At 34.8% G+C, this 12,288-nt stretch overlaps 1 protein-coding gene across 1 annotated transcript in view; it reads left to right on the top strand.

The window, feature by feature from the left end:
- LRP1B (LDL receptor related protein 1B) overlaps window positions 1–12,288 on the top strand; it is a 515,105-nt gene that overhangs the window by 350,044 nt on the left and 152,773 nt on the right. The window contains exons 33-35 of the mRNA XM_069021267.1: window positions 6,449–6,589; window positions 8,436–8,561; window positions 9,805–9,936. Coding sequence (XP_068877368.1) covers window positions 6,449–6,589; window positions 8,436–8,561; window positions 9,805–9,936 — 399 coding nt within the window. The remainder of the gene's footprint in view (window positions 1–6,448; window positions 6,590–8,435; window positions 8,562–9,804; window positions 9,937–12,288) is intronic.

The following is a 12,288-nucleotide window of genomic DNA, read 5'->3' as shown; positions in this document are numbered from 1 at the left end:
TGAATTTTTGCACATCTGGAAATGGAAGAATATCTACTGTATAGGTTTTAAACACATGTACCTCTAATATTCATAGTTTGGGATGCTTTCTTTTTATGGGTGATGACAATTCTTCCTACTCAAAAATGGTGAACAAAACCTTCAAAGACTTTGGAGGTTTGTTTGTTTTGCTTTGGGGTTTTGGAGTCTTAGTTGTGCTAAACTGTGGCTTGATATTGCAGTGAGATTGTATATAACAATCTGCTGGAGAAAAATACAAGCACATACAGTTTTATCAACAATGTTGTATGTGCTGATTGAAAAACATGAAAAGTTTCTGCATTAATTTCTCCCATAAGTTTTCATACTGTGGAACATACTGTGGTAATATAAATGTCATTTCTTTTCCTAAAGAATGAGTGGCTGTACAGCAGCTTCTTATAAGCAGGATTTGTGCATGTAAAGTGGGTCAGAACAGAAAATCTGATGCTGTATGAAGCCAGATAAGAGATCTCTAACTGATAAATGGTCATAACTAATAACATATAAATAAAGAAGAATGACTAATTTGTTATAGTGTAAGATTTAGCACGAGTGTGTGAAAATTTACTACCCCTGCTGATCTGTTTGCCTCCAAGTTTAATAGGAGATTTTAGCAGGTGAATCACAGTAATTGCGATGTTTATTGCATCATTTTTGCTCCTATTCCTAAATTTTCTTGACTCCTTCTACCTAAAAGCACAGTAAACACAATAAAACAACATGAATGGAATGTTTCTCCTCTCTGAATATATTGAGCTATCATTTGAATTCATCAGTGGCTGAAGAAAGAGATGATACCTGTCCCCAAACCCTTAACTGTTGTGTAGGATTTAAGTTCCACTGAGTGCTGGAGAGTCTTGTAATCTTCAGCTCTCTTTTGTATTATTCTGTCTTTTGCATTTAGTGTCTCCCCAGCTAAAAGCAGGACTTTGGTCAACTTACTTTCTTTGTTGGTATATTTTGGTTTATGACTTTGTCATACTGCTGGGTTATGTTTCCACCAAGGCAGAAAGAGGAGATAAGAGTTTGGTGGTTTGAGACTCCCTGTGTTCAGTTGTGTCACCAGGTCATGCAGTTGGAGACTTGTTGATCCCTAGAACCTTTATTGGACTGAGGAGCTGAAGAGAGGAAACAGTGGAGGGAACCCCAGTGGACTGATGGGATGGGTAATGTGATCTGAGATGGCCCTGGTTGCTGTGCACCTATTCCCTGCCAAGGCTGGGTGCACTGAAGGAGAAAGGATCTTCAGAAAAATGGCTGAATTTCTAATAAATTTACTTATACCAGTGATGTGTCTTTGGGCACCTCAGTTGTTGCTTCTGAAAGTTTCTTTAGCTGTTTGTGAAGCTTCTTCCCCAGCCATCAGTCTCCTTGTGAGAAAGCATGGGCTCACAGAGACTCCCAAGGAGAACCCCACAGCCTGTGTCAAGAGCTAATGCCTTCCATCCCTTGTCTGGACAGCCTTTTGCACAGAAAACTCACAGAGCTGACAGTTTCCAGTGGCTTTTGCTGTATCTTACACTTCACGTTCCAGAAGACTTTTCAGAGCTATAAAAAAAGTGGTGACTGGGAGAGGCTTGGCCCAACCAAGACTTCTTTAATTGGCCTTGGTAATCTCTGTGCTGTTCTGATATCTCGAGTTTTGTGATCTTTGATTCTGTTCGTTTCAAAAGTGGAAAAGAGAAGCAGTTAGGCACTCCATGGTTGTGTTCTGTGATATGAACTCAAGAGACACTGCTAGTGAAGTCAGTAAAGTTTTGGGTTGCTTTGTAATACAACTTATGGAGTGGTTCAGAGCTTCACCAGCAATGAGAATTCTCCTTTAGACCCCTTAATCTCCCCATTGTTTCTATTGCTTTCAATTCCTCTACTTTTGCATTGCAGTTTAGCTGTTGGAAACCATTTGGAAGTTACCATTTCTGTTTCAGATGTTTGCTTTGTTTAGTCCTTTCCAGGCTCTGTTTAACATCTTCCTACTATTGCATTCTTTAGTGGGAGCTTATTGAAAGTAATGATAAGACATAAAAAATAATGTTAGCAAACAAGTTGGTGCCAAAGTAACTGTCAGGTTTATCCTTGAGGGAAATGGGAACAGTATATAATCCCATCTTTCTGTATTTTGGGTCTTTCATTTATTGGTTTTCTACTCAGCAGTGTCAGTCATCTTTCTTTTTCAGTATGCTGAACAGAATTCCTAGTCTTTTGGTGCCTGCATTTGCTAAATCTTTTTGAGCATGATATAGATGGGATGAAAATTATATTCCATTTGAAAGTAAAGCATTTGAATATATACAAAATTGCTATTTTCCCATGCCTTTGAGCATGCAAAAATTATTTTTTTCTGTTGCCATTCTGTATTACAAACAAGTTGCTGTAAATCTATGAAGTCATACTTGCTTTTCGACTCTTCCCAGTTTTTCTTCAAATCCATATTCAATATGTGAGATGTCTGTGTATTCCACATCAGCCATTTTTAGTTAATCTATCAGTCAAAACCACATGAATGGTCTAGTACCTCCCACTGGTTATTGTCTTGCTTTTGGTCAACAGTAATGTTCTTCTGTTACTATGTTAACTTCACATTTTGCTTTCTTCAAAGACCTCTGCTGTTTATTTTAGTCTTTTAGAAGTTTATGTGATTCACAGCACCCTATGTCCTACGTAATTTTCAACGCCTGCTCCTGGCACCATTTACAAATTGATATCAAATATATCCACTCTCCTGAGATTCAGGTTGTGAGAGAACCTCTGGATTTTATATGGTACAGCAAAACTCTTTTCAACAATGAGAAAACACTTTCTATACTTGTCTTAAGGTTTGAGTTTAACATATCATTCAATATCTGATTTTAGTAGTTTTCCTGGTAGCTAGTGTCTTGAGTGGGATCAAATGATAAAGATGTATTTGGAATTCTGCATAAAGTCTCATTTCCTTTCTTCCAAGTTACTTAATGAAAACAGTTCCTTGACCGTTATTGAAACAGGTTGGAAATTTACCTTTGTGGTGAGAGCTGTATTTCTGGATTGGTGAGCAGAGTCATTATTTTACAAGATCTGAATTGCAGAGGAGCTCGCAGCCATATCTGATGTGTTTCCAAGCTGGTGTGTTGTTTCTTGAATGATAAATGGCTCTGAATGAGAAACTGAGCATTGCTAGAAAAGTATTGATTGGTTACCGTAAGTCTGTAGCTGAGAAGAAAAGGATGCTGAAGGCTTCTGTCAGCAGTTTTAGTGGAGGCATTTGATTGGATTTTGTATCATGTCCCCACAGAAATACAATTCACACAAAGTCACAAAATTCAGCTCATGTCGCCACAAAATAGGAATATAATGTAGATTGCATAATGAGGATATAATTTGTTGTGCATTTGGTCTTTTTTTGGTGGAAAATAGAGTACTCCATGTAGTGAATGATTTTATGTGTAAGTGCTATTTCTATTGAAATTCGTATTAAAAAAATTCAATCAGCAATACAGCAAAATCAGATATACATAATAGCTTTTCAATGTGCTTTCAGATATTAGATTAATATCTTTTGAACAAAAAAATTGTATATAAATATAGCCATTAAGCTATATTATCAACCAATCAAACCAGAAAGTAACAATTATAGTTTTTCATTTTAGACAGCAAATGTAGGTTAATATTACCAAAATATATTCATGCTCCTGTTTACTTTCATCGTGCATTAGATGATATATTGGTTATTTGATTTTTGTTTCATCCTAAATAAAGTTTCAAAAATAACACCAGAATGTTTTTCTCGTGGCTCAGATGGCAGGAGCTCTGACTCTGCTGGATCTATTTGCAAAGTGAAAGGGGCTGCTTAGATCAGGAAACTTCAAACACATACACCTTAATTTTCCAAGTCATCAGTCTTCTAATTGCCGTAACACCATTCATTACATTAGCATTAATACATGAAATATATCTAGGCAATTTGCCCGGTTCTAAGTGCAGTACATAGTTGTCTTCCATAAATACTCAAACCACCATTAATGAAAACTAATGGCCCATCAAAATTTGCATTCAGAGTACTACTTGAAATCTCCAAAGGACTGTCCACAATGCTAGGGTAGCAATTCTTGGCATTTGAAGTTGCTGTTTCCCAATATGTTGCTGTGCTTAATGCTAATTACCCGACAGAATGGATAAATACAACAATTTTAATATATATTATAACCTAGTTTCAGCAACAAGCTTGTAATTAGCGATCGAGCAACAATCTCGTTAGCATAATCAAGCAAATAAATCATTTCAGTTTGACATTTAAAGGTCCAAAATAGCTTTTTTCTTCCCTTGTGTATGAATGCAAGTTGTCTTTATGCTAAAGTGGTTTTTATTGTAAAATTACCTACTATATTTTAAAATTAATATAGAAATAATTCGTTCATCCTGAATGCTAGGGATCGTAGATGAGTTATCTACTGAAGGAATATATCAGTAAAGCAGAGAGAAATAATCCAAAATTTGCTTAGAATTGTGGTCAAAAATAGCTGTGTAATTGGGGTTTTTGTTTGTTTGACATAGCAGTGGTGGATGTTGGTCACCTAGTACTTTCTGAAGAGTTAAAACATTTATTTTTTAGTTTTTAGGGCATAACTGACAAGGTTTTTGGCAGGCAGTCAAAAGAGGTTTGACCTCAAGGTGTCTGTACTTCAGAATTTGTTAGTTGTTGGGGGGTTTTGGTTTGTTTTTTTTTTTTTAGATTGGTGGGGTTTTTTAAATTTTTGTTATTTTTACCTTTTTTTTTTTTTAAATATACTTGAAATGTCAGGATTTGTGTAACTTGGTCAGCAAATCAGAGAAGGGCAGTTTTAGGAGGCTGTGGAAATCGTAGCCAAAGTTGAGGTTTTGCACAAAATATTAAAGAAATGCCTGAAAGAGTGATTACTTCTTTGAAATAAAGGATAAAAATGCCAAAACCATATGTTTTTTGCTTCCTTCCTGTACTCCAATCTTACAACTAATTTTTTTATAGAAGGGTTTGGATATGTAAAACAGTAAGTTCATGTTGCTATGCACAAGACACCAGTCATTACTAAAATTATTTAATGGCCTGTTCTAATTTGTGGTCACACAGAGGATGTGAAGAACAAAAGCTCTTCTTCACACACAAACATTTCATTGAAAAAGTTACCCTAACCTTTAGGATTGTGGGTCATTAACTAACAGGAAAAAAAAGTCCAGTTCCCATTATTTCATATATGGATTGTAGCCCACAGTCACCTTTCTGCTTTTAGCTTTCATGTGCCTTTTTGTTATAATTGACACAATCAAAATTGGGCACAGGTACTTTTTGTTCTAAGGATTTTCTGATAATGTCATCAGATGGAAGCTACTAATTGTTATTGCAGGATGATGTTTTGAATCAATCAATTCTAGATTGACCAGTCAATGCATAAAATTACAGACTTTCTTTAATTTTTAACCAAATTTAAATAGAGTTCCATTTCTGTCTCAAATCTTCATATTCAGAATATTTTTCATTCCATAGATTCTGGCCTTAGCATATATCTATGGAGAGTATGGAGAGTTTTGTTTTTTTCCCCTATATATTTTATTTTTCGCTGTAACTTTTTACAGTTACCACAGTGGAAATTACTTTTCAGATCTGCAGTTTCTGTCATGAAACACTCAACGGTGTGTCTCTATGAATTTGTTATTTAAATATTAAAACTGAAGCATAAGCAAGAAATATTTTACCTGAAAAGAAAGTTAACTAAAAGTGAAGTTAACACACAATATTTGTTGGGAAGGCAGTGTTCCTGAAGTTTAAAGGTTTTCAGTTCAAGCCTTTACTTTTGGTTTCTCTATAGTAACAACCTTTTCTGTCTGAAATTAAGAACCCTGAGACCATCTCATTGTTCATCTGTTTGTCCTCAATGAGTGAGGACTCGTGTGACAAGGACAGGCAGAAGATTGGCTTCAGTCTTCAGCCATTAGTTCGCTGAAGTTTGAGCTTGATATCAACGCTGTTAAAATTTTAATTCTGAAACACTGGGAGGCAGGGCCTGCTTTTCATTTTTTTCATGATTTCTTAGTTACTGATTGTGACTTTTTTTAATAAAAGATGTGGTTTAACATTTCAAGCAATTTTGTTCACTTGTGACAATGAATTTCTTCCCTAGGGTAACACTAGAACTTCCATATATATATATATATATATGAAAAATGAGGCGTTTTTCTATGCAGGTAGCCTTAAATCAGCAGTTGTCACAGCAAAAGTGAAACTGGTGAAAACTGTTTTCATGTCTGCAGAATCTTAAAAACACAATTTCTTCAGGTTTCCTCTTTAACCTCTTTAAGCAATTTCTCTTAAAACTGATCTTAGAATTAACCTCAAAAGCTTTTTCCCACCTTAGGTCTCAACCAAATACAATTCAATAGTGATCCTCTTAATTTTTAAAACTTGGAAATTTTACAGATAAAAAGCTTTGGTGGGCAGACCAGAACTTGGCTCAGATTGGCACCTGTAATAAAAAAGATGGAAGGAATCCAACTGTCCTAAGAAACAAAACTGCAGGTGTTGTTCACATGAAAGTGTATGACAAAGCAGCACAGCAAGGTAAAGTAAATTTTAAGTACATTTAACCAGCTTTTAAAGTGCAGAGTATCTTTTCTCATGTTATTCTCCCAATGTGAAGAAAATAATAAATGTATTTTTTTGTAATTCACTGATAAAATATACTGTATTGATAAAAATTCCTGATTTTTGAATAAATTAGTGGCTTTAATAGGACAAGTGAGTTAGCCTATCTGCCTACCATATTTTAGTTTATCGGATGTTTATACTAAAGTGAAGCTTGATGTTCTTTTAGAGAGTTTAAAATTTTTAGTAAAAATAGAGGTTTAACATGTGAACCTCATGTCAAATTATTGAAATTTTAAGTGAACTATTATGAGAGAATTCATTGATATTCTTCATTATCTACTTTAAAAACAGTTCAATTCATCTACGTTGACAGAAATGACAGAAGTATAAATCAAAATTGAGGCAGCAGAAAAATAGGGGATATTGCTAATGCTGCCAAAAATTAGTTGGCGTAGTGGGAGCTACGATAGTACAAAAAGGTGTAATTTGGGGTCATGCACACAGTGTTAGGAATTTGGTGACTGGTTGATGAAAACATTTGTGATTTTCTCTAGAAAGAATTTAATTTGGATTCCAGTTGAAAACTGATGAGGATGGGATCTAAGTGAAGCAAATGATTTCATTTCATTGTGGGCTTTCCATCCCTGGTCGTGTCCAAGGCTGGGTTGGACAGGGCTTGGAACAACCTGGGATAGTTGAAGATGTCCCTGTGCGTGGCAGGGGGTTGGAACAGGATGATCTTTAAAGTCCATTTCAATCCAAACCATTCTGGGATTCTGGTTTTTTTTGTGGAGAAGCTTCCAGAAGAACCATTCCAGATGGTTTCTGCAAGGAGTGATCTTTATGTGGAGTGCAATAATTCAGTTCCATATTAAACCTTTCTGGGCACTCTTACCATTTTACCTAATGTAGGAAACACCAACTGTGCTTTGCCCTTAATTTTAAGTGTGGTGGAACAGCAAGTAACAAAAATTTAGGCATTCAGTAAAGTTTCTATCATTTTAAAATGCTTTAACTCCCTACCACAGAGACACATATGTTGCCTCCTGGGTGATCAGACTTTAGCAGTTTCTGGTGTCTGCTGCATCATTAGAAAATTTCTGTGATTTTAGGTGAATAAATGCTTTCTACTTCAAAATTAGCAATGTGAAAATAAATGCAAGAAGTAGTGCTCTGATTTTTGTAGGCTTGGTAACTTGTAATCAACTAATTCCTTGAATATTTTAGTGGATTTAAATGTTTTCTCATGAAGCTTCAAATTTCTGAGATGTTTAGTTTACTGTGTGTAATGTTTATTATAAATCTTACTAAAATATGTTCATCTATGACCTAAAATTAAATATTGTATCAATTAAGCAGTTAGGAGGAGCATGGATTTGTAAGATTACTTTGGACTATATCTTAAATACAGTAAAAAAAGGCTGGTGCATGATGATAACAAGGTTAATATAACATTTGATGAATGAATAAGATACAATGAATGATTTGGTCATGGTCTGGAATAAGATACACTAACATCAGTGAGATTTTGCCATTAACATAGAATTTTCAGGTTTTTCATATGCTTTTACTTTAAAATAGGCAGATTTTTCAGAAAATGAAATTATTTATATTCTGAGGGGAAATGTGGGGTTGAAATTCTGCAGCAGTGAAGCATGGAAAGGTATATGAATATATGAAATATTTTATGCATATCTCAATTTTTTGAGTATGGTACTTGAACAAAATTTGGTAATAATATATATTGAGAACAGCACTCATTTTTAGCCAGTTTCACCCAGGTTTTGCTTTCTCTCCCTCTTTTCCCATCATGTCATAGGCAGCAATTCCTGCCAGTTAAACAATGGGGGATGCTCCCAGCTTTGTTTGCCAACATCAGAAACCACCAGAACTTGTGTGTGCACAGTAGGCTACAACCTCCAAAAGAACCGCATGGCCTGCAAGGGTAAAACGGCTTTCAGTATTTCTTTTAGCCAACTTAAGTTCTAGGGGAACATTGCAATGAGTAAATAAACTTACTTTAGTCACTTAAATAACTTTACTTAATATGCTTGAATGAAGCAGTAACATAGAAATGTCTGTTGTGGTTTGGACAGAATTAAATTTAGCTTTTCATTTAATTATTCAAATACATCAATTTCCGTGGAAACTCTTGAGGAATTTTTTTGTTTGTTTGGGGTTTTTCTGTTGTTTTGTTTTTTGGGTTTGTTTTGTGATTTTGTTTTTTTTTTTTTTTTATGTAGGCAGAAAAGCAGACCATCTGAATCATCATTAATAGCAGTAAATACTTGTTCAAGGCCATCTATCTTACCTTTAAACTAAATTATAGGCTACAAGTATCTGAATGGTTGGGTATCTCATCCTGTTGTATTGCCCTTAATATAAAATTAAAACCAATTTTTTCCTTCAGTCTTTTTCTATTTTAGTTGGCAAAAATCAGAATGTAGCTTACAGCCAAAGTCTTACTCATTGCCTGAATAACGTGAAGCAGCCTTATGGTCAAGGTGCCTTATAGTTTTATAAATTTAGTATTATGTATTACTATTAATTAGGACTAAGTAATTCCTGAGAATTACTGAATAAGAAGACCTCTACAGAGTAGAATTTATTCCTACTCTACAGAAATAGGATCATTTGGAATGTGATTAATCTAACACAAAAGTAGGCATTTAAAATGCATCAACCATGCTGGTCACTAAAACTGTGTATTTCTCTCTCCTGTCTGTGAGGGAAATGTGCATTACTGAGGTGAGATGAATTCTGTACCTTGAAAGACAATTTACTGTCCTGTTTTCCACAAGTTCTTTAAAATTACCTCTTGCTGAATATGTTCACAAAGCGCAGATGTGCACTGAAAATATTCTTAAATTTCTCATAATTCAAAACTGTTTTTTTCCTAAATTTCATTAATTCATCTTTCTTAATTTTCATTACTACTAATTAGTTAATGATAAGGTGGTGCTTGAAATGAACAGTAATTCCCTTCTCTTTATAGGACCACATTTGGAATTTAATTAGAAATGCACTGTAATAACTCACGGATGCTTTTTCAAAGAGCTGGAGTTGTCACTCTGAAAAACAGTGGAGCACTCTTGGAAAATTATGTCCAATGCATGCTGGCTCCTCAATTCTTGGAAACTGGGAAAGCTTCCACTTTGCTCTCATTGGCTGCTTTATCTTTCCCATAGGTATTGAATCATTTCTCATGTACTCTGTTCATGAGGGAATTAGAGGAATTCCTCTCGATCCAAATGATAAAATGGATGCTTTAATGCCAATATCTGGAACTTCATTTGCTGTGGGCATAGACTTCCATGCAGGTAAATATTGTGTATGTATAGTTTATTGTATATATGGTAAGAATTGTAAATTCTTCTCATAAATGAAATAACCCCTTGTTTTCAAACCTTCTAAGTAATTACAATTGCATTTAAAGGAATTGGAAATGGATCATGTTACACAGTTAAGCTCTACCTTTACCATTTACAGTAAATAGGAGAACCTGTATTGTGCATATGCAGATTGTTCTGGCAGCAGCAGCTGCTCTTTTTTGGTGGAGTCATCAATGAGAACTTGATTAGGAAATTGGTTTTACAGAAAGTGTTCATTGAGGAAAAAGGCTTGTTCCTGCTGTGGCACTTTTTCCATGGAATTTTCTTAGTCCTGTGTGGGGTTGTGCCTAACACAGGTGGCTTTGACAGCTGAGTGGGACAGTTTTCTCCCTATCCAGCACAGCTCAGCCACTTCCCTGCAAGGCACAAGCCAAGTCTGGATCTGTTTCTTCCTTCTGGAAGGTGCTCTGGCAGCCTGGAGAGCAGGCATTTCCACCTGGAGTACACTATGAACCTTTCCCCTGTATATACAGAAATACCTTTTAGTTTACACAGCCTCAAAAACCTCCTATGAAATTAGGAGGTCTCAGTTTTGTATGCATGTGAAAGAAGGTGGGAAAAAATTGAAGATCAGATTCTAAAAGTGATTGGATGCATTTCCCAGTGGTGCTTGGATATCTTCAAACATGGTAGCAATTTTTGATTAGTTTTTGGTAAATAAGTAATTTGTGACCAAGTAGTGACCTGAAAAATATCCTGTGTCTTTATCTCTTTAACCCATCAGTTCTTTGACCAGCCTTCCTTTGAGACTCATTTTGTTACCCCTTGAGTTTACAAACTGGCAGTCTAGAAATAAAATCATAAGTTATCTGTGTTATATAAATACAGACACTGGCTTCCTGAAATATACAATTATTTTGTCATACTCCATTGTTTTTTATTTTGATGTAGATTCTGCCTGGGAATTCAGCATTGAGAGATCCTAATTTTTTACTTAAGTGTAGGTTAATATTTGCCTTGGTATTGAAATCAGACCCATTTCTGTTGGCTCTGTTGGATCACTTCATCACACAAATATCACTAATCTTTTGCCATCAGGTTAGAAGTTAAGTTCATTAAATCTTCTTGTTTTTCACCTGCTTCTTCATTGATGTTCTTGCATCTCTGCCTAGCAAAATTTCAAGTTCTCACAACGTTTTACAGTGCCCTTACATTTGTATATTTTGCTTTCAAATCAGTGGCAGCTGATGTTCAGAGCTTTTCTTGTATCATGGGTATAGTTCAGTTATGATCTCCAGAGACACAAAAATCACTTAAAGGCAGTGCCTTTGTACAGACATCTGAGATGGAAAGATGGGAAAGACTCTGATACAGAGGTTTAATCTATTCCTGGAAAGATACAGGAGGAGAGAGAAGTGGTAACCACACATGTTTGTGACAGAGTACTAAGACAATGCAATTGGGTTTTCTAGGGATGACTTTTCTTTTTATTATAATATATTTTTTAAAAATTTAAATTATGCAAACATTACTAAATTATGATATCTAATACAGAAGACTAAAATTTGACCTTTTTAAATTTAAAATACCAATACTACAATTTTATGGGTATAGGATATGTATATATATATATATATGTATGTATGTATATATATATATATATATATATATATATATATATAGGACCAATCTAGGATGCTATTTTGTATCTCATGTTTTTTGGTTTAGGATTTATTTATTTTTTTTAACTATAGTCATAAGATATGCTAGCTCCTACTTTAGAGAGTTTTATGTCAACTTAGCTAATAAATATCAAATTAATATTTTGGAAGAATGAGATTTTTGGCTTTTTTGAAAAATTAAATTTGAGGCAGGATGAAATGGAGTGAGGTTCTCCAGCTTGGCTGATGGTCAGTTCCAGCACAGAGAACATGAATACAATTGGCAGTGACAAATGCACTGCAAAAGATAAATATACATGGTGTGCAAGAGTGAAATCACAAGGGGATAGTGTGTTATAAAAAAGTTACAGTGCAGCTTTCAACTGCATTTCAGCTTCAAAAACAGCTGTTTTTCTCATTTTGGTACCTTACATTGAATTTTATAAATTCATTCCTAAACCTACTTACATCAAATAGGATTCAGAAAGCAAGTGCAGGTAGTTCCAGTTTTCATCTTGTTTTTTTTATTTTCCACTTAGTGAGTGTTGCTTGCATTTCACTCTTATTCTGGAAGGTTTCCCAATTTTTCCTGTTCTCTCAGTAAATTAGGTATGCAAAGTGGATAAAATATATTTGTGTATGCTAGTAGTACAGTGTATCATAATTAAAAGTCTAATGA

The sequence above is a fragment of the Aphelocoma coerulescens genome, chromosome 7 (genome assembly GCF_041296385.1).
Source record: "Aphelocoma coerulescens isolate FSJ_1873_10779 chromosome 7, UR_Acoe_1.0, whole genome shotgun sequence".
Lineage (NCBI taxonomy): Eukaryota > Metazoa > Chordata > Aves > Passeriformes > Corvidae > Aphelocoma > Aphelocoma coerulescens.
This window is presented reverse-complemented; position numbering and strand designations above follow the sequence as displayed.